At 34.1% G+C, this 23,801-nt stretch overlaps 1 protein-coding gene across 6 annotated transcripts in view; it reads right to left on the reverse strand.

Annotated features, from left to right (window-relative positions):
• USP42 (ubiquitin specific peptidase 42) overlaps window positions 1–23,801 on the reverse strand; it is a 114,383-nt gene that overhangs the window by 11,313 nt on the left and 79,269 nt on the right. For all 6 annotated transcript variants that reach the window (XM_074281052.1, XM_074281049.1, XM_074281047.1 and 3 more), the window contains 11 exons: window positions 23,159–23,269; window positions 19,547–19,649; window positions 17,540–17,607; window positions 17,350–17,420; window positions 14,313–14,395; window positions 11,046–11,157; window positions 9,662–9,802; window positions 9,385–9,485; window positions 8,940–9,093; window positions 7,360–8,115; window positions 7,135–7,229 (listed from right to left, as the gene is read on the reverse strand). In XM_074281052.1, the coding sequence (XP_074137153.1) occupies window positions 7,135–7,229; window positions 7,360–8,115; window positions 8,940–9,093; window positions 9,385–9,485; window positions 9,662–9,802; window positions 11,046–11,157; window positions 14,313–14,395; window positions 17,350–17,420; window positions 17,540–17,607; window positions 19,547–19,649; window positions 23,159–23,269 (1,795 nt within the window). The remainder of the gene's footprint in view (window positions 1–7,134; window positions 7,230–7,359; window positions 8,116–8,939; window positions 9,094–9,384; window positions 9,486–9,661; window positions 9,803–11,045; window positions 11,158–14,312; window positions 14,396–17,349; window positions 17,421–17,539; window positions 17,608–19,546; window positions 19,650–23,158; window positions 23,270–23,801) is intronic.

Below are 23,801 nucleotides of genomic sequence, written 5' to 3' on the forward strand. Positions count from 1 at the left end.
TATTTTTCTCCTCTCTCCCCCCCAGGCAATTGGGGTTAAGTGACTTGCCCAGGGTCACACAATTAGGAGGTGTTAAATGTCTGAGGTCACATTTGAACTCAGGTCCTCCTGACTTCAGGGCTGATGCTCTATCCACTGCGCCACCTAGCTGCCCCCCTTTAGTATATTTTTTAAAGATTCCTAAGTTAAACACAGCCCAAGAAAGTATAAAATTCATATTTTTTTCCATGGCATCACAAGTAAAATTTACATATACAGTTTTCATGACTGAGTTTGCTGCACATTAAGCACCACTGAAATTTAATAATTCTGACTACATTATTTCAATATTTATGATACTACCTTATATATGAAGTTTGGTTGTTTTTTTTTACAATTAATAAAGCATTTATTGAATACAAGGGATAATGTTATAAAAATTACTCATGCATATGTACTGTCAAAAATGTATAATTATAAAATTAATTAAAAAAATAAAGCATTTATACATACACACATTTTATTGACTGATTATCACAAAAACTCAGCAAAGCAGTCAGGGCAAATACTATTATTCTCAATTATAGGCAAGAAAACTGAAGCTTAAGGAGGCTAAGTGACTTTCCTTTATCATATGGCTAGTAATCAGTGGAAGACCTGGAACTAAACTCCAGATTTTTCAACTCTTGTTTCTACTTTACTTAGTTTACTTGAAACTTAGAAAATCAACCACATAAACAGAATTGCTAAAAGGCACATTCATCCTACTCCCTAAAAAAAGTACAATGTTCAATTCAAAAGACAGTTATTACAAATTTATCATATGCAAAGCACTGTATGAGATCCTATGTCTCAAAGGGAAATATATCTCCTACTATGAAATAATTTAAGTTCTCAAAAGGCACAAAGCATATTCACAAATACTACCACCTAAGGAGGAAAGACTGCAAAGAACAAATAAGGTGAGTAATCTGGGAAGATTTGAGGAAAGGAAAAAACACAGACAATTCTACAAGTGAGACCAAACATGGCTACATAAAAGAGGTACATGAGTCGTAAATATTACTTCCCTACTTTTTTATATCTCTGCATCTTCTGTGAAAACTGAAGTTTAAAGTCCAAGTTCTAAAGTGCCACAGTCCTTGAGGTAGGGACAACCATCTCAGTATAGTCTCCAGAAACATTCCAGCCCAGTAGACTAATCTTCTAATACCCTCCCTCCAACCCCAATAAGATGAGGGATAGCTAGAATTAGGAATAGGCAGCTCCTACAATGGGCAAATCAATTTTGGAGCCAGTGCTCACCCCCCATCCTTGAGCCTGATCAACAGAGAGGCAATGCTGATTTTCTAACATTCCTTCAAGTATTATGGAAGCTATTCCACCTAATGCCATAAGAATTTTTTTTTTTTTTTAAAAACCATGGAGTCCCTAGAAGAGAACTAACCTTGAGGTTTCTGTACCTTTACTGTTGCTAAAAATTGGCTCAACAATATTACCTAGCACTAGGTTTCCATTCTTGCTAGATTTCGGACTTCAAGGGGTTTCTGAACAAATCACCATCTTCTTATTCCTGGAGTAGCAAGAATACTCCTTTGGGCTGAACCTGTGATTTCACTATTATAGAAAGCTCCCGATAAAGAATAACTTTCCATTGATGTGGATCCATCAACTCCTCAATAATTTACAGTGTTAGAGAGATGTCTGGCGGCAGCTACACATTTAACATTACAATTACAAAGCAATCATAAACCTCACCAATATGGGTGCTCCTTCTAATATTAGACCAAAAGCTAAACACATCTTTTCAACCTATAAATCCTGTGTGTGTTCTCCCCATAAACCCTTCACAAAAAGTCCATCCAATGTGTTCGGAACCTAATTCTAACTCTAACCTAACTCTAGGTCTCTTGATCTTATGTCTTAAGTATCAACCAAGCTTCTCTTAAATTAGACATTTCTCTGATAATCTTTTTTTTTAGCAACTTATTCTACCCAGTTCTTTGTTAACAATGTATTTCAGCCTACTTACATTCACCATGTATCTTTGCGATACTCTTTGAACAATTCATAACTTTAAGTCTTCAAAGAGTGTTATTTCAAGACTTATTCTTATACAGATAGGTCTTAAAAGATTAGCCTTAGTTTCAGGGGAAAGCTTGGAGTGATGAAAAACCCTGTACAATTTCCCAAAGGCAATCCAACCCATTTACCTCCTCCTGTTCAATTCTGGGTCCAGCTCATTATCCATCCACAGTTCTATGAGTCAGCCATCCAACTGTATATCATAGTCTAGTCAACAGGCAATTCTCTATTCACTTGATATTTCCTAAGTGTATAGATAATATGAATTCTACTGAGTGATTGTTTCATTTATGAGGCTTTACAATGTGCCAAGGATTGCTATAATGAGTACAATGTCATCCATGAACAGGAGAATTTGGAGGACCTTAGACTCTATTTGCATCCATGAGGATGATAAACTTTTTTGGAAAGTATATCTTCTTACTTTATATCACACTTAATAATATTAATTGAAAGTCAATAAACAAAAGTTGTCTTTTATTTTAAAGACTCTCATATGACATTTTGATAGATACATGAAAGATACCTTTCAAGAGGAGCCTTTAAGGTGACTTTGCTCTGATTAAAATCAGTTTTATAGTTTTACAGTCAAACAGTAAACACAGGAGGATTTGATGTACTTTTCAATCATATGTTCTGCTATAGAATGTTGTTTGCTAGAGCCCATTTACTTTTCATATGTTAATTGTACCTGTCTTTGGTGTATAGAGATTATTTTCATAAAAGTTTTGTAAAATTAGGAATATGGCCATAAGAGTTAGTCAATAAATGCTATTTTCAGTCAATAATAAGGTCTACAATTTTTTTCTAAGCACTTCTCTCAGATATCTGGAACATCAATCTCTTGATTCCTTCAAAACTGTATCATCTCTAAAATATACTTCCACTTTGTAAACTTGGTTTAGTCCAGCTGCCCTCCCTATCTTTTTTTTTTTTAAATGTCATTTCACCTTCTTTAAGTAATACACTCAAGAGTAAGATATTAGTAAGTAACAGTCCTAGAATATGGCACTGGTGAAGGTAAATAAGTTTGTTACAGAAATCTTGATTGATCTTTTCCATTATCCATCTGATATGGATCATCATGCATAAAAATTAATTCTTAAATGTAAATATTTTTCTTCTATTACTTCTTGCTGTTTTATGAGACATAATCTTCCACTGTCCTCTTTACAAATCAGTTTATATTCTTTTATTGCAGTTGATTGTTGCATGCTTGGCAAAAAAATTAAATGTTTGCTGCAAGGATATTTTTGGTCTTTTCTTGTTTCCTTGGTAAGACAAATGATTTTTACATTGATTAAACTCTTCTACACCGTGGAGTTGTGACCTGAGCTATAAATGCTTTTCCTTCTTATGACCCTGGAATTGTGACTCTGGCTCCTTCCCTTCTGCAGCTGCAAGCATCAGTGTTCCTTTCTGCTTTGGACGTGAAACTAGGGCCTCTACTTCCTCATGATTAACAACAAGTACTTTTCCCTGCCCTAAAGATTTTATAACCAGGGTCCCAGCTCCTTTGGGACTGCAAGCACTAGTGCTCTTTTCCAGAATTGTGTTTGGGCAACACAAAAGGGTCCTGGCACCCAGACTAGTTGTCTAACCCTTTTACCATCTATAAGGCTAAAAACTAAAGCTGTTACTATCACTTGGCGCAGGCCTCCTAAGGCCCAGTGATGGCTTGCTGGAGTGCAGCTTGTGCTATATGTAAAACAGACCATTGCTGCTGACCACCTATGTTTTCTTGGGGTGGAAAATTTTTTTCATCCTGATTTTGGTTCTGCTGTTCCAGAATTCAACTTTAGGCATTATTTCAAAGATATTTGGAAGTGAATTTGGGAGAGCTCAGGTGAGTTCTTGCCCTTATTGTGCCATATTCTAGGACTGTTATTCCGAGCTATGTTATATTCTGAGATATCCTCTGGGGATACAGGTCTGGAGTTGAGTGAAAGGAAAGTCATCATTACAAAATAATACGTTACAAGGTCAAAGAATATGTGACTGTCCTAAAATTTACAGTGAATGCTCCTAGTAACATTTCTAGTTTTTTTGGGGGGGAAAAATGAACAATATCATTTCATAATCGTGACATCATGTTTGGTAGCCTAAAATGAAATCCTAAAACATTAACTTGCAACAATAAAACACTGAATGGTGTTAGAATCACTTAGCAATATTAAAAGATGTATTTGAGTGAGAGAAGTGGCTTATAAATACTTTAGCTGACAAAAGAATTATTGAAAGGATATATTAGCTAAAGGGGAAAAACACTTACAGAACTCAATCTACAAACAAAGCAGACTGGAATTGGAATCAATGTAGCAAAGAGGGAGAAGAGATGTTGGAAGTCATCTATTCAAACCCCATCCCTTTTGAATGAATTCCTATACAACATCCCAACAAGTGATCATCTAGCTTTTTTTGGAACAGTTCCAGTTTCAGAGACTACTCATTATGTTTTTCAACATATTAAATTGTTAGTAAGTTCTTTGCTTGAGTGAACTATATATAGTTTCTACCCAGTAATCCTGGGGAGGAAAAATTATACAAGATATGTCTACAACCAGCCTATTAAATTTTTGAAAAGAGATAACATCACTTCTCTAAGTCCTCTCTTCTATAAGCTAAATACCTCTCAACTCTTTCAGCTGTTCTTTATAAAATATAATTTCAAGTTTCCCTCACCATTCTGTCCAAGAATGAACATACATTTTCACTTTGTTCTCCACCAATCTTACTTCCCCAATTATACTTCCAATCTGTCTCTCTAAACATCTTAAAAGAAAAAATGAATCAGCTGTTTTCATTCACAGATCCTTTCAGGAAGAATGAATTGTGTTCATTGAGGGAGATGACATAAAACTGACTAGAAGAGCATATAAAGAATACGATCTTCAGATCTCAAGTTTTTTCTCTAATATTGGCTATTTTCAATAGAAATATTCTATTTCTTTACTGATGAAATACATTATCATTTTGCCCAAAATACCCCCACAATCATCCAGAAAGTACAGCAAGAATTTTTGCCTTAATTCATGATCGTATTATCTTTGTTGGACACTATTAAATGGCCCCTTTTTATTTTGGACTCAATCTCTCCTTAGAAACAATTTAATATTTGCCAGAATTCTTGTTGAACATCAGAGTTCTAAAATTTAGTCTCAACTTTCTGGTATATATACTATATTTATCCAAAGTAAAATTAAAAATCATAGAATATAAGGTTTGGAAGGAACCCTAGAACCAATTTTTTTTGACTCTTCTCAAATTGACTTCGATATAATAGAAACGAGAAAAAAGAAACCCCAAAGGGCCAAGTGACTGGCTTAAGGTCACACAGCTAAAAGTTGATCAGGATTCTGAATCTCCTAATTTTAGCTCCAGTGTTTTTTCTGCCATACCCCTGCTGTAGAGGTGGAAGGGAGGATTAACAACTGTCCTTGGCTTTTTTTTTTTTTTTTTTCTTTTTCTTCTGCTATATCTGTTAACTTGATTGATTACAATGTCTTCTCTTTTTCGACGTATATAAAATTTATCAGTCTCAAGCCTAAGGAGTTCATCTTTGCTCAAGTTTAACAGTTCTTCATTTAACTGGTTGATTTTTTATTTATTTATTTTTTTTACTTGTAACTCAAACTTTTATGAAGTTCTACTCTACCAGTATCAAAACTCAGTGTAAAAGAAAGCCTTAGGTTGCCCCAGAGCACCAACTAATTCTATTAGCCCCTAGAATTTGGAACTTCTTTTGGCCTAGGCATTGGTCCTCCCAGTATAATTTTAAAAAAAAATGTCTATCCACTGCACCACCTAGCTGCCCCCCAAGATTTACTTTTCAACAGCAACACTGTGAATGATCAATTTTGACAGACTTTGTTCTTCTCAGCAATACAATAATCTAAATGACTCATAATGGAAAATGTTATCCATATCCAGAGAAAGAACTATGGAGTTTGAATGCAGATCAAAGGATATTATTTTTTTTTTTCCTGTCTCGTGGTTTTTTTTCCCCTTTTGTTCCGATTCTTCTTCCACAACATGAGTAATGTGGAAATGTTTAATGTGACTGTACATGTATAACTTTTAAAAAATGAAACTAGAAAATATGTAAGAAAACAAACAAAAGAACAATAAAAAATAAGATTCACTTCTCATTTATGGCTCAACCACTTCTCTCACGAGGCTTCCTTGTCCTCTGTAACTCTCCAGCACAGGTGTAAACAATAGAGCAATGAATTACAGCTATAGCAGCTTCCTATACCTTTTCCCTTGGATCAAAATTGCTTAAGTTTGAAAGGCTACTCTAAAAATCATTGCCTTTTAATCACCAAGTAGAGTAAGGAATTACTGAAAAGAAGTTTTAGGATATCTATATTTGAACACTTCAAGGATCTATCCTTTGTCAGTGTAGTACAGGCTCTAGTGACAAACTACACATTTCTGTGACTAAGATAATCTTTAAGATTTGGCTGTGGCTGAAAAATTCATCACCATATGACTAACCTGGTAATGAGAGTGCCAATATTTCTGCCACTGACTGCTGGGTAAACTCTTTGGCAGTTAACATAGGCAGGAAAATCTCAAATGGCAGGGAAAATTTCAAAGATTAATGACGGGTAACAGGTTGCAGATGCTTCCCTTCACACTCTTGTCCCCACAGTTCAGAGTAAAAATATCTCACCAAGTTATACAAGCAAATATGGTACTTAAGTATATAAATATACTATTATTATTAATAACATACTATGAAGTTATAATCTCCAAACAAGGACATCAACCACAATTTACAACTAAAAAGAGGAAGATATTTGAAGAAAGTTCACGTTAGCCTGAACAAGTCTAACTTAAATGGACTATCAGACTCATATATTAACATTTTTTTAAAAATTTCTAAATAATTCTAAGATATTAAAAGGTTATTTCAGGAAATCACATGCATCTCAGTTAAAATGCTCTAGTACAGCAATATTAAGTGAAAAAAAGACTACTAACATTTTGTTTAATTACACAGAGCTTTAGTAGCCAATGGGATTCATGATAAAAGACTTTCACTCAGATTACTTATTCTTGTGTTACCTTATATCATCAGTCAAACTTTTTAATTTGTTGTTGAATCTGAAAGACTCTACAATTCTGTCTTCTGGGAGTGGAGGCAAAGGAGTAGGCATCAACTAAAATAAAAAGCAAAATATCTCTTTAAATATACCAGTGATACAATCCTTTTCAACTTTGTGGATGGCTGAATTACCATACTGTTAAAAGCCACCCCAATAAATGTGTAAACTGATGAGGCATGCTCACCTTTCCATGTAATCCATTTGTCTTAGAAAAGGGATTTTCTGAATGTTTAGCAGGCTTGACTTGGCAAGTGGGATCATCAAATGACAGTCCATTTTCTTTAGGTTCACTATTCTCTATACTATTAGCACCATTTACTGTCACAGTTTCTGGCAGTTCAGGATGAGAAGCCTCATCATCTTCAGCATCTTGACAGGAAGAACAAGCATTTGGGAGTATACCGATTCCATTTCCAGTCAGAAGTCCATTAAGAGGTTTTGCATGGCCATTCTCCTTACCCAGTCCCTTTGACTCCTCATCAGATTCTTCTGAAGACTCTGCACCATAAGGGACTAGCACACTGGAGGTGAGCTTGGATTTGCCATTCATTACTGGCTTGGAACAAGATTCACTAGGTGTGATCTGTTTTGATACTTTAGTAGCAACTGACATTGTCGATGCATTTGAGGTAGATTGTAATGCAGAAGAATTAGTAATGGTAGATGAGGGAATGGACTTACTGAGGTTTTCTAAAGAACTATTATGAAGATTAGGTTGGGACTGACCTTGTCGAACAGGCAACTTATTATGAATACTGATAGTGATTTTTTGCTTCTTAGGAGGCTCAGGAATAATTGAGGGTCTGTTAACTGTCCAGTTTTGAATAGAAGTTGAAGCAGGAGCAGGACTTGTTCTGTTTAAATTAGAATTACTAGCACTTGCCACAGAACAGCTTGGAGTTTCTTTCAATGGTCCGGTCCCATTTAAGTGATTAGAATTCTGCAAGCAAATTATCATATACAACTGAGTATTTCTCTCTTCTCTTCTCCCCCCCCCCACACACATACACCCAAAGTTGTATCCATTTACTTTTTGATTATACATACTTTTAAAAAACTAAACAGAAGCTTAACAGATAACATATCTTCTTTTCCATCTCTTCCCCTTTAATTTCCCTCCTCCCATCTAATTTCCCTTTCTTCACTCTTCCTTTTTACCTTTTTTCCTCTCTCCACACCACCCAAACACATATACTTACAATGACAAAATACATTTGCTTCCTTTGGATAAATGGATTTTTTATTGGGGAACCAGCTATGAAAAACTTTTAAAAATCAAACTTTTTTTTGGTTTTTTGTTTTGTTCATGTGTGTGTGTGTGTGTGTGTGTGTGTGTGTGTGTGTGTGTGTGTGTGTATACATTTATATATGTTTACACACACTCATATTTACAGAGAGAGAGCAAAAGAGAACTTGCCTATATATATATTTTTAATGTTCATTAGGCAAGTTCTCAACTTTGACAAGAAGGAGGAAATGCTTCCTGACATTTGGGCCATATTTATATTTTTTGGAAGAGTTCCTAAAGGGCCCTTTCCTTCTTCAAGTAACTTAGTTTTACTAATTCACTTAATCATATCACTATCCTGTCAAACTGAGGAAATGCCACTCAGGTATGAGATGGATAAATTGTGTTCCCCTATTATAGCAAAAACTTTTTTTTTTTTTTCCATAACTGAAAGAGATCTCATTGGCCATCTAGTTCAGTTCTATAAATTAACAAATTAACAGCAAGGAGTTTGTACTCTACCTATAAAATGTTACCTTTATCATATGAGGAGGAAGTTGTGGTCCAATAAAACCTGACACAGTCTGTTTATTATTGACTACCCGCTGATTGATCACTGGTCGAGGAGAAGACTGTCCTGGAGTATGAATGGAATGAGTATGTTCACCTCCATTTTTTACATCATGGGATCTAGAAATGAAACAGGGAGACTGTTTATATTACACTGCCATGAACACTAGAGCTTTTAGAGCTTCTCCTTGGAAAGAAACTATGCATAACTATTCAATTTGTATATCAGAAACCTGGCTCAAAGGTAGAGTATGGCAATCTTCTAAATTATTCATCAGTTGATTCTACTAAAAGACAAAAAATTCTGATAACCTTATTTCAGCCTTGTATCTGCTAGCAAAAAATTCAATATTTTAAAATCATTTATTTCAGTGGGTTGATAAACAAAAATGTTGTGTATAATCATAGTACCTGATATAAAAGAGGACATAGGCTTGCTGGTTAAGCACTGATCTGATATCACTGGTAGAAACAATGGAATCATTCATCTGGTACCACTGTCCATTACTAGCCTGCAAAAGAAAAAGAATGGAATCTTTACAGTGGCTATAACTGGACAGGAATTAAATACCACAGACAAGATAACTATAAAGTAAACAGAGTCAGAAGGGAAGAAAAAACTATAAAGTTCTTTAATAGTACTGCAATTTTTTTTTTAATGGTTAAATTCAAAGGTTTAAGAACTCACCTTTATGTAACAGTAGTAATGACCAGCATGACAGCTAAAACCAGTATGCACTAACACTGCATATAGAACATAAATAATTGGTTCTCCATTAGGTTGAGACATATACGGTCGAATATCGAGATACTCAGGATATTTCACATCCTAAATAAAAGTAGGAAGAAAAAAACAAAGTCATTTCTGAATGCACATTTTACTTAACAGCTTTAGAACAATATCAAAGAATGACTCTTCCAACTCTCTCAATTAAAAATACAGTGAAACCCTTCCACAGCTTTAAAGTAGAGGTTGAAGAGTGACACTTCCCTTATAGTTTATGTTGTTATATCCAGGGTTTAATAAATGTAATTGTATTTCTAGAACATGATTTGACTTCTGAGTTTATGCAGATCTATGTGAAAATATAATCCTACGGTATTTATACCCCCCCTTTTTAAATTTTCATTGAGATTAAATGAATTCTCTGAAGAGCAATCTTATAGTCATGATGAAAATTCTTGTGTTTTCGTCTCCTAAGAAGCAGGTGGTCAGAAATTAGATAACAATCGCAATAAATTCTTGATTATTCATAAACTAATCATTTTCCTTCTCCCTCCTGCTGCCTACCTTTTGATCACTTTATTGCTCCTTAGCACGTCCACCAGAGGGGTGGGAAGGAGAAGGGAAAGAAAGTGAAACTTAAATCAGTCAAAATTGCTACTATTGAGAAACTCAAGTTAAAAAGACTTTGGAAGGGAAGTAGACTTAATTAAGTATGCACATTTCCTGTGAATTTCACTTATCCAAGTTCTCCCTGTCTTCTCATTACTATGTATTATGGAGACCTAACTATAGGCTGAAACATAATGATATGTATTAGCACTACCATAAGAAATCATGGAATAATCAAGTTAACCAACTATGGCATTCTCTGAATAAGTAATTATCTAAAGTGTGTGCTAAAAGAAAAATAGCTAACTGGCATTGTAGATAGAACATGGGACCTGGACTCAATTCCAGCTTCAGACACTTATGCGGCCATATAACCCTGGGCAAGTTACATAACTTCTCTCTTCCTCAATTTCTTTATCAGCAAAATGGGGTAATAATAGCACCTACCTCCCAGGGTTGTTGTGAGGATCAAATGTAATAAATTTATAAAGCACTTTGAAAAACTTAAATTATTATTACTATTATTGCTATTACTGTTTCTTTAATACTCTTTATTCTGTCTCCAAGTAGGCTGCAATGAATCCCCTACACTTTAGGGACAAAGAAAGGACACAGAAAAATCAAGACACAAAACAATTTAGTTACACATTACTGTTAGTTTAGAGCTACTTACGAAGTGCTAATACTTAGGATCTGAAAAATTTCAACATAAAGATAGGAAATATGTTCTACATACCTTGGCAATTTTTCCACCACTGAAATTTGCAAAACGTTTCAAAGATAAGGTAAGAACATTAGATGATCTATGTATAGTAAACCTCTTTGAAGCTGGAACCATCTTTTTACACCTTAAAAGAAGCACAAACAGTTGGTTACACTTGAGATGAATGTTTTCTTTGGTACTTCATGTTCTTACTTGCTCAAAAGATATGGCTAATATTCTCTTCAAACATCCCAAATTAGTTTCCAAAAGAAGTTTAGAGTTCAGTGCAGTGAGAGACAAAGCTCAGAGTTTACGATGAACCCTAAAACAGACAAAATCATAATGAAATTAAACTTGAAACTTTTCAGAATGATTTTCTGACATGAGCATTTAGTAGAGCCCTTTAGATTTTTTATCAGCACTTCTTAGAACTTATTGCCTCCATCAATGTGGGCAGTGCCTGCAGTGATACAGATCACAAGCTATTCCCTTCCCCTTATTCTGTACAATTCTTGTCCATTTCCTCCCAAAATTCTTTAAAAGGCCCTCTTTCAGGTCTGACATTTCACACCCCATAGATCTTCACATGTGCAATCTATCAATTGTTCTTCACTCTCACCATAAAACTAGCCTTTTCTAGTCATATATCTTTTCTAGTCATATATCTTTCTCTGAAGACATCCTTTACATCATTTGTTCTGCCCAAGTTTTTGTAGAAAATATGATGCAACTTATTTATGCTCACCAGGTACCACTTCACTACCACTGGGTAACACAACTTTAATTTTCAAAGACTGATGCTTTATGATTTGAAGCCATAAAGCATTACTAGAAGAATACTGTTAAAAAAAAATGAGTCTTTATTCAAAGGAGATCCTTGGTGGGGGTCTTTAAAAACACTACCCAATTTCCCAAAGGCAAAACTCTTCTCTGTTTCTTCTGTTCAATTCTGGGACCAGCTCAGCTCTGTGATTTTAGCAAATTTAAAAAATTGAAATACTCAGATCTTGGCCAATTTGTGTAGATGTAACTGATATATCAAAAAAAATTTTTTTACATGTTTTCTAAAACTAACAGCAGGGACTGCAATATTTTTTATAACTTGTAACAAAATAGAAAGTTTAAATTAAAAAAAAATCCTTATAATAAGTTGTTTTATTTTTAATAAAATCCCTATAGTAAGTAATCAAATCAAGTAAACTTAGTATTCACTGTATTACAGTTAGGGGAACAATGCATCTGAAATCAAGAGGCCTGCTTGGGTTCAAATTCTACTTCTGTTTCTTATTAGGTATGTGACCATATTTAAGTTATTTAATCTCGGAATCCCATTTTCCTCAGCTATAAAACGAGGAGAATATATCCACTATCAACCTTACATAATTATTCTCAGTAAATGGTTTTGTAATCCCTAAAATACTATATAAATTTGAATTATATGTATATTCAGCAGTACTCAATTTGTTATCATTTATATAAGTATCACAAATAAAGAAGCGCCCCAATTATTGGAGCATCATTTTCATTGTAACCACAATTTCCATTTAAAGATTCATTTTTTAAAAATAATGACTGTAACTCAACACTATGAAAAAATCATTACTACAGGATTGAGATGCACATGTTATTGAAATATTATTAACTAACAAGACATGTTGTTGAAATCCTCAGACCAGGAGCAAGATAAAAATAAACAAAGCAATAGAAAGCAAGTATATACATTTTTAAAAACATTTTTTGGGGGAAAATAATGCAATTCAAGTCAAAACACTGGCTGTAAATGCTAGAATAAAAATGTCTACTGATCTTAAGTCTTATTAAAATTGTCTTGGAAAAATCTATACAATAGCCAAGAAAAGCAGTGCCAAAAAGAAAAAAGAAAACAAGATCTCTCTTCTAATGAAAGATGGAAGGGAAAACAAAACATAGGTTCTAATTCTGAGTAGATGGAAATCAGACAAGTGACTGATTAAAACAGGTTGACTATAGTCTTCCTTCTCTCTTCTACATTAAACTCAAATTAATAAGGTCAATAAAAGGTTTTGTTTATTTAACTGGAAGTCTGAAACAGAATTTTTAGGCTATAACATATTATATGTCACAGAGTGGCACTTACTGATAAAGTGCATATTACATCCCAGCTCTAGACAATAGCAAGAAGGGGATAGAGAGAATATACATGTTTAAATGGAATTTTGCAGCAGTGAAAAGCAATGAGAATCACTGAAATTGCTATATGATTACTAAACACACAGACTTTCTCAATTAGTTGGCAATATAACTGTATTTAGTAATCTAGGCAATATATATTTTTTATTTATTTTGTTTTACCAGTGTGGACTGATTTCTTTTGAGTAACTATGACCTTCACTGATTAGGCCAATAGTATTTCAGGCTCAATTCAATCAGCACAGTGTCATCAGTAAACAGGTAAATCTAGAGAACCCAGCCAATAATGAGAAATTTTTCTATTTGGACTTTTACACTGGTAGACAGCTTTCATAAACATATATCTCACAATTTTATGCCTTGGTTGATGAGAATATTTATTGGACTGTTTAAAGTTATCTGTGGTTGAACTGATTGACTATAACTTTTATAGGTACTGAAAACACCCTTTGAGAGGAGAATTTTTAAAGTTTCATTTTATCCTATGAAGACAAATAATCAAATAACTGGCTAATCTAAAACAGGTTGACTACAGTCTCCTGTCTCTCTTCTACATTAAACTCAATCAAATTAATAAGGTCAAGAAATGGTTTAGTTTATATAACCGGAAGTCTGAAAGAGAATTTTTAAAACTATAATATATTGTATGTCAGTGTGGCACCTACTGACATTACATACCAACTCTAAAGAGACAATAGCAAGGAGGAGATAGGGAGAGAATATAGGTGTTTAAAATGGAATTCTGCAGCATTGAAAAGCAATGGGCATCACTGAAATTGCTGTCTAATTGATAATATAATAAACATATCTACAAACAATGGGATCATTCTCTACACATCTTTGTCAGCTGTGTGGGAAGATGTGGTCTATCACAGAAAGTTGTCTGGGTAAATCTTTTTGCTGCTAGTTATATTTTCATCAAGGTGACTATCCAGGAATGACAATGATGTAAAAACAAAAGGCATCAGTAAAACTTACTGGGGGGAAAAAAAAAAAAAGAAAGAAAAGACAAGACAGTAAGTATGTGGGTGAAAAATTGCTGCTATCTCCTTGGCTCCCCTTCCTACCCCCACCCCTTTTTAAAAATAGCTGCTTTAGGAAACCAAAATCAGACGACAATGTTCATCTTACTTGCTACATTTATAGGAATTTTCTCCATCTAATTGCTCAGGCTTCACAAATTGTTCCAAGGCTTTGTTGACACTCTGGGCAGCCTAGAAGTGAAAAAGACAGTATAATATTTTATTTCAAACACCACTATAAAACAATTATAATAGGGCTATAAACACCCAACAACCTTAAATCCTTCTCTTGACTTGCCATAAAAGTGACCTTGGTTTTTCAAAGACTATGCCAGTAGAGCTTTAGCAAACCCCACTCTGGTAAAATTTTAAGTATAGCTCAGTGATGGACTGTATGTCTATCTGATTTCTGACAATTACTCTTGATATATGGTGATGATAAGAAGCTCATCATTATTAGGCTGATGATAAGTTTTTCAGTCACAACTACTCTTGAGATATCTACAACTTGTGATGAAGAGAGCTGTCTGCACCCAGAGAAAGGACTGTGGAGACTGAATGTGGATCACAATATTGTATTTTCACTTTTTTGTTGTTGTTTGCTTGCATTTTGCTTTAATTTTTTTCCTTTTTGATCTGATTTTTCTTCTGCAGCATGACAATTATGGAAATATGCATAGAAGAATTGCACGTTTAACATATACTGGATTATTTGCCATCTAAAGGAGGGGATGGAGAGCAGGAAGGGAAAAAAAATTGGAACGCAAGGGTTTGCAATGGTGAATGTTGAAAATTATCTATGCATATGTTTTGAAAATAAAAAGCTTTAATAAAAACATTTTGGCAAAAACAATGAGAATATCTACAAATATAAAGGAGTTCTGATATGGGTTAATAAAATTATCCACAATGAAGAAATCACAAATCTTTGAAGTATTGTAACACAGAGACTGAAAAACATGAAGACTTATGTAAACTACTTACTATCCACAAAAAAAAAAAAAAATCTTTTATACCAAATAAGAATGTTTTGAATTTTATCACTGATTGTAATTTTTTCATTTCCATATATTGCACATTATTTTATTCACTTTTTGAAATCAGAGACCACATAAAGTCTGTGTGTTCCCTCCCCCATCTATCATTTCAGCAATTTTTCCAACCCATAAGTTGGATTATAGTTTTTACTCTGAATGAGTACAACAATATTCCCAGTAGTAGTCATGTAATTTTGGGCACCAGAAAACATTGGATATTAGGGCAATAACCTATGGAGATTTGAGGAGTAAGTGGTATTTATCTATGGAGTCAAACATAAAAAGAGGGGATTTGCTCACAAACAGAATAATTGAATTTGGAGTTTAAGACACTAACAAGCCTATTTCAGACTTTAGTAAAACATAATTGCTTTGATGGTAGAAACTTGTATTTTTTACTTTTATACATCAAAGCACTTTGAACATAGTAGGCATTTAATAAATGTTTGCTGAATTGAATTAATACTTTTCCAAATGAGGCCAATGCAAGTATACCAAAGAGGAAAAATTCTGGCTATAATAGATCTCACTGAATACCTTTTGGAAAATCAAATGTTGCATCAGGTAAAATATATGTCTATATTTCAGGAAGAGGACCTATAAAAAACAAACAAACAAAAAAACACCCAAAAACAAAAAAACACTTGTATCTAAGTAAACTATATCAACTGAGGCCCATGGCCTAAACTTGTGATTATTTCTTTTAGCTCAATTTAAGAAATGTTTATCGAATGTCTATCATATACTGAGCACTGTGCTAGAAGAGGCAGAGGGTTTAAAAGCTAAAAAAAAGATCTCTCTACCCTCAAAAAGTTTATAAATCTAGTTTGAATGATATTAAAAAACAATATAAGATAAATATCATAAGAAAAATTAAAAAAAATTAAGAGGGAGAAATTGTATATAGCTGTCAAAAATGTAGGGAAAAGAAATGAGGAAAAGGTTTGAGAGAAAGGTAAAATTACGCCTTTCTAAGATTGCCATGATTTCAATAAGAATTGGGTAACAGACAGCAGGAGCCTCATATTTGAGGAAAGAAAAATTTCAAAACAAGGGGATATATTTAGGAAACAGTGAAAATTCCAATTTTACTGGATATAAAAGAACACTAGAGAATACAGAAAGATAGACTGGGGCCATAATGTAGAAGATTGTGAATGTTGAACTGAGTAATACCTTTATTTGGTAAACAATGGGGAACCATTGATTGTTTTGGAGAGAGAGTTAACATAACCAGAACTCCATACCTTTTACCTGGTAGGCAATGGAGAGCCATTGACTGACTGAGATGAGATTAACATTATTAAAGTTATGCTTTAAGGAAGACTAAACTGAAGCATGGTTCAGGGAAAGAGAATAGAACCAGCTCTTTGCCTTTTATGACAAACACAGCTGAGAATCTCATGCAAAGATTTGCACTAAACATTTGAAAATTCATAGAGCTTTCCCAAACAATATTCAACTTTTCATTTCAGTGTATCCAACCCCTAGATTATATTATAGTTTTTACTCTGAACGAGTGCAACAATATACCCAGGAGTAATTATGTAATTTTGAACACCCACCAGAGACCACTGGGCAAAAATGGGCAATCACCTATCTAAGTAGTCAGACATAAGAAGAGGGGAATTCTCTCACTAACAGAATCAATAAATTACATAACCAATGCCATGTGGCAAGGAATTTGCAATCTAGCACTGACATGATTCCCTCTTCTTTTGACTCCCAGAGATAATTATCTAATATGGTGGGTTTCCAATGATATACTATGGAATACTACCAGAAGGCAGAGGAAAGAATTCAGTTATTATGCATTAATGAAATGTGATTTTTTTTGTTTCTCATTAAGTTGTAAATCACTGTTCTATGTTGCACTACTAAAGGTGCTAAGTGGTACTAAAGAAATAGCAAATGTGCTGCCTAGGACAGACTATTATCTACTCCATTAACTCTGAGCATCTTAGATTGATAACTTATATGCAACCTAAATCTAAACCAACTATGCACAAATCTAGTTTAGATTTTTAATGAACTATGCTGAATGGAAAGTTACAATGGGCATTACTAAGTTTCTTTATTTTTGGCTACTATGACAAAAACCTAATTTACCTTTATTTCCAGTGGAATATCAAGGTATGGATCGAAGGTATCAGAAACTCCTTTGCAGTTCATACACTTTACTAAAACAAAAATGAAAAGGTTTAGCAAAATACAATCATCATGGTAAGATAAAGCTAAACATAAATGCAATCTCATTATCAAATTAATATTTAAACCCATGAAAAATAATGGAATATACCTCGAGATCTCAGGTAGCCTCCAAATATTTGACAAACAAGTGTGGTAGCCTGGGAGTGCCGGTCCAATCTGAAAATAAATTAGGTATATTGAATTTTTTTTAACAGCTATATCATCTTAGATAAGAAAAGTTTTGCTAGATCTAAGAAAGTCATATCTATTTAAAGTATATAACTAGGACTCAATTATCTAAGTCAAGGGACAAGATTAAGTTTTCTAGGAATTCAGAATCCATAGATTACATGGATATCAGTCATAAATACAGATGCCCTGAACAATGAAAAATATTTTATATAGCTGTACTAACAATAACTATTAATTGCTCTTTCCCCTTTATTACACTGCTGTCCTTGAATAAAAATGTTCAGAACCTGAATGCCTTTTCCATTACACATATTACTTCTAATATCTCATTCTCACTCTTGGCTCACCAACCTTCACACTATCCCAGTCTCCTCTTTAACTAAGTCATGTTCAAATAGCAACACTACTGAAAGTTCTTTTATACAAGGTGGCACAATGGATAAGAGTGCCAGGCCTGCAGTCAGAAAGACTCATCTTTGTTAAGTTCAAATCTAGCCTCAGATACTGACTAGCTGTGTGATACCAGGCAAATAACTTACCCTGTATGCCTAAATGAGAGCTGGAGAAGTAAATGACAGACCACTCTAATTTATTTGCCAAGATAAGTCCAAATGGGGTCATGAAGAATTGGACATGACTGAAAAATGACTCGACAACAACTTACTACTCCTTTTGTGTTCGAGTTACTGAAGTTTATAGTGTTTAGTACAAATCAGCTGTGTTTCCATCTGCCTTGAATGGAACAGATCACATGGAAATCAAGTATGTACTACAATTCTATATAAAATTTGAGGTCCTAACTTTCATTTATAAAGGCATTCATCTAAATTCAGGATGCATACATAATACAGATGTCCTACATCAATTCTCTCAGTGAATTCAAGGTACTTATAATTTAGCTGGGGAGACAAAATACAAAACATGTAAATGCTAAACTCTGTGATACTGACTATTATGTAAAATAAGATACTTAAAGATGGGAGAGATCAGAATAGGCTGAAGCAGATTTAAGAAAGAAGCAGTATCTTAGATGGATCCTTTTAAAGGAGCAATAGAACTTAGACAAAGATGAGAACAGAGGACATTTTGGGTAGAAGAATGCACAAAGGTCCAGAAGCCTAAAAATGCACATGGCACAAAGAAAAGGCCTTAAGAAATAGTACAAAATGGGACTGAAGAAGAAAATGAAAAAACTTTAAAGCAACACAAAGAATTTTTGGTCTTTACATGCCGTAGGAAGACACTAAATGCTGAACTCTCCTGAACAGGGAGAGATATTATGAATAAAATTAGCCTAATGGAATGATACATTATAGATTAGAGAGGAGACTGGAGGCCTAGAAAGCAGCTAGAAAGCCATCAAAGTAATACAGGTAAGAACTGATACAAGAATCCAGACTTGGGCAGCAGCAATGAATAAGAAAAGAGTGAATCACTAATATTTCAAAAGAAATGATAACAAGAATTGGCCAAGACCAACATGACATTGTATATATAGGACAAAGGGAAAGCAAGATAACACTGAGGTTTCTTTCTAGTCTTGGTAGACTGGAAGAACAGCAAAAATGACTAAAAGGGAGAACCAGTTCAATCTGCAAAATTGTTAATTTGAAATGATAATGAGATGGTCAATAAAAGCACTACAGAAATTCATTAATTTTGATTTCTGACTATATATTATAGCATTAAATTACACCAAAGAACAACATGCCTATTTGGGGGATGACAACTGGAGGTCTATTCTTTTCCTTAATCATTTTGAAGTTTGAAGGTAATCTCAGCAATCAGCATAGAGGTTAAAAACATTATTGCTGAAAGGTAAAGCAAACTATTTGTTTTTCAATAAAAATTGGCAAAAAAAAAATTAAAAAGTTTACATAGAGATACACATAGAAGAAAACATTGTTACATAGTTTGCACTTACTTAGTGCTGCCATTCAGGCATGCTTTCTGCATTGCATCAACAGTGTATCGAAGAAATTCATGGGCATCTTCCTGGTTTCCAAAACGGAAGTGTTTAGCTATACCTATGGAATTAAAATAAAGACAAGTTTTTCTAATCACATATTATTTTCTCAAAGATCCTGTGAGAATGCTTTGATTTAATAACATGTGCATAATTCTTTTATGAAGTAATGCTAATAACAAAATCAATGATCATTTATTAAGCAACTTCTATGCAACTGCTATGTGTCAAGCCTAAGGATACAAAGAAAAAATTTAAATAATCATGGATTTATCATTCTATTAGGAGAAACATATACATCAAATAAATATAAATAAAATACATAAATAAAATAATTTTGGGAAGGGAAGTAGAAAGTAAAAAGCTGGGAGGATGAAAAAGGCCACTTGAGCTGACCTTCAAACAAAGCTAGGGACTTCTATGAGTAAGAAGGCAGTACATTATTCCATGTATAGGAGAAAGCTTATACAAAAACAGAGATATAGAATGTTTGTTCTTAGTTGTCTAGTTTGGCTGGAACATCAAATACACGAAGGGAATAATGTACAATATGCCATGTATGTTCAGCCACATGGCTGAAGCCAGATTGTGAAGACTTTAAAATGCCAGTGGATCTGTGTTTTATACTAGAGGTAAAAGGGAACTAGTAGAACTTCATGAGTAAGTAGAAGAATGACATCACCATCCTTGTACTTAAAAGTATATATAAGAGAGAGACCTGAGATTGGCAGATTACTGAAACAAGAAGCTATTTCAATAGTATAGGAAAGAGGTTATAAGGACCTAAACCATGAAAGTGATTGTGTGAGTGAAGAGAAGAAACTGCATTATTCCAGATGTGTTTGTGAAGAAAGAAAAGACAAGACTTAAAAATTAACAGGAAGTGAATGAAAGTGAAGGAAAAATAATCACTCTGAGTTATAGAAAGAATAGTGTTGCGGGGCAGCTAGGTGGCATAGTGGATAAAGCACCAGCCCTGAAGTCAGGAGGACCTGAGTTCAAATCTGGTCTCGGTCTCGGACACTTAACACATCTTAGCTGTCTGACTCTGGGCAAGTCGCTTAACCCCAAATGACTCAGCAAAAAAAAAATAAAAAATAAAATAAAATAAAAATTAAAAAAAAAAAAATAGTGATGCCCTTGAAAGAAACAGAGATTTCAGGGGAAAAGACAGATATATATATATATATGTGTGTGTGTGTGTGTATATATATATGTATGTATGTATGTATATATATACACACACACACACAAATCTGGGAATTATCTGCAGAGATGACAAGTGAATTCAAAGAAGTTGGTGAGATTACTGAGAAAGAGGGTATTTAAAAAAAAAAAAAGGGCCTAGGACAGAATCTTATGATACACTCATGGGAAGCATTACACAGATAAGAATCTAACTAAAAGGACCATGAAGGAACAGACAGATATAAGTAGGAGAGAAAGAAATGTCACAAAAAATCCAGAGACAGAGAGAAAAAGAGTAGTCAAAGGGGTCAAATGCTACAAAGAAGTCAAAAAAAAAAAAAAAGAAAAAAGAAAAAAAAAGGATTAAGAAAAGGTTACTGACTTGGTTATTAAGAGGCCATTGCTGAGACTGGAAGCCAGTCTATAAAAGGCATATAAGTGAAAGGAAAACAACAGACTATAGAGAACATACATAGGTTTTCTAGAAGTTTGGCTATGAAAGTGGCTGAGTGATGATACTGAAGATGATAGCTTGAAGGAACGGTATGGTCAATTGAAGGAGTATTTTTTTTTAGGAATGAAGGTGATCTGGACATATTTTGAAAGCAATTAGTTTTTTAGGTAACATCAACATACATCGTAAAGTCTCCTTAGAAAAGAGGCAGGCATTTTAGTGTAGAAAAGACTATGAACCACACATTGGATTCCTTGGCTAGAAAGGTGACAGAAAATAGAGAGAGAATAAAAAACAGAGTGAAGGAAAGCTGTAGGGGCAATCTGCTAAAAAAGCTGGAAGGCCTAAGATCAAGTGTGTTAATCTGGAATAAAGAAGAAGAGAATGACATTGGATTATGTTAAGGACTTTTTAGAAATAAACCAGGAGAAATGAAGGATCCCATAGTGATTTCACTTTTATCAGTAAAATAGAATGTCAGGTCTTATGCTGAGGAAGATGGACAAGGGAGGTATAAGATATATGAAGTGAGAAGAGTAATCATAACATTTTTTTTTTGAGGAGAAAAAAGGCAAAGGGACTTAAAGGACAGTTAAGTGCCCTGCACCAGGAATGGCCAGACTGGGATTAGATAGCAAACTTGTAGTAGAACCAGTCAGTATGACTGTATAATTTCCTCTGGCACTGTTCAATAGCACAAGAACTGAAAGGAGGCAGGTGGTGATAATAGAAGAAAATGGAAAGGATTGAGAAAGTATGAAGTTGAAATGGTAATTCCAAGGTCAAGTAGAAAAGTGTAGCCAGAACAAGACTGTTGGCTTAGAAAAACACTTAAGAGTAGATTAGAGAATTCATGGTGAGATAAAAAGAGAAGGTATGGAAGGAGTAAGGCACAGGGAGAAATGAATTAAAAAGAGGTTATGATTAGAAAAAAATAATTTTACCACTCCACTTATTGAGATTCATAGTGGAACATCTTTGTGTGTGACTAAGTTGGAAATCATGAGAAGTAAGGATTTTGCTGAAACGTGAGGCCAAAATATTGAAGGGATCTTCACTAAATAAGGGAAAGGATTAGTGTGTCAGAAGATGGCTATGCTGAGTGGATGCCCATCAATTGGAGAATGGCTGAATAAATTGTGGTATATGAACATTATTGCTCTGTAAGAAATGACAAGCAGGATGATTTCAGAAAGGCCTAGAGAGACTTACACGAACTGATGCTGAGTAAAATAAGCAGGACCAGGAGATCATTATATACTTCAACAACAATACTATATGATGATCAACAATTCTGTTGGACAAAGCCCTCTTCAACAACGAGATGAACCAAATCAGTTCCAATAGAGCAATAATGAACTGAACCAGCTACACCCAGGGAAAGAATTCTGGGAGATGATTATGAACCACTATAAAGAATTCCCAATCCCTCTATTTTTGTCTGCCTATATTTTTGATTTCCTTCACAGGCTAATTATACACTATTTCAAAGTCCGATTTTTTTTGTACAGCAAAATAACTGTTTGAACATGTATATATATTTATTGTATTTAATTTATACTTTAACATATTTAACATGTATTGGTCAACCTGCCATCTGGGGGAAGGGGGCAGGGGGAAGGAGAGGAAAAGTTGGAACAAAAGGTTTTGCAATTGTCAATGCTGAAAAATTACCTATGCATAAATTTTTTTGTAAAAATCAAATAAATAAATATTTTTAAAAATCACATGAACACACACACACACACACACACACACACAAAGAAGATGGCTATGAGCTAGACACGAACTTCTTGAGAGAGGAAGGAAAATGACCTGGCAGCTGATACAGAACTTTTAAAACTGTCACAACTATTGTGATGATAAATAAATTAACTAGCCAATAAATACCGAAGTAACATTTTAAGAATAGGTCCCAGGCAACTTACGTCGAAGATCATTGATGACTGGCATTGGTTTGATGACATTACCAGGATTATTGAGTGCCTGTGTAATATGGGCCTGCATGGTACACATCATACAGAATCCTTGCTCATGGCCTGAAAGATCATGGAACAAATACTGAAGTTAGCAAATTATGATAAATACCAAGAATGACTTAACAAAACAAAAACCAAAAAAACTTTTCCCTACATTATAATTTATCCTAATTATTAATAGAATATTTTCTGCTCTTTTATATGGAAATAACAGCAGATTTCCAAAGTAGCCAAAAGAGAAAGCTATAAAAGATAATTACAAGAATCTAATCAGTTTTATTTTGGATAAAGGAAGATTTTTAATTTAACTGTAATTTCTCCTAAGGCAATGCATCACTATATAGAAAGAGTCCTAAATTTTGAGCGAGAGGATTTAAGTTTAAATTCTTATGGGGCAGCTAGGTGGGGCAGTGGATAGAGTACCATCCCTGAAGTTAGAAGGACTTGAGTTCAAATTTGACCTCAGACACTTCCACACTTCCTATCTGTGTTACCCTAGGGGCAAGTCACTTAACTCCAATTGCCTAAGGGAAAGAAAGGGAAAGGGAAAGGGAAAGGGAAAGGGAAAGGAAAAGGAAAAGAAAAAGGTAAA

This window comes from Sminthopsis crassicaudata, chromosome 1, assembly GCF_048593235.1.
Source record: "Sminthopsis crassicaudata isolate SCR6 chromosome 1, ASM4859323v1, whole genome shotgun sequence".
Classification (NCBI taxonomy): Eukaryota; Metazoa; Chordata; class Mammalia; order Dasyuromorphia; family Dasyuridae; genus Sminthopsis; species Sminthopsis crassicaudata.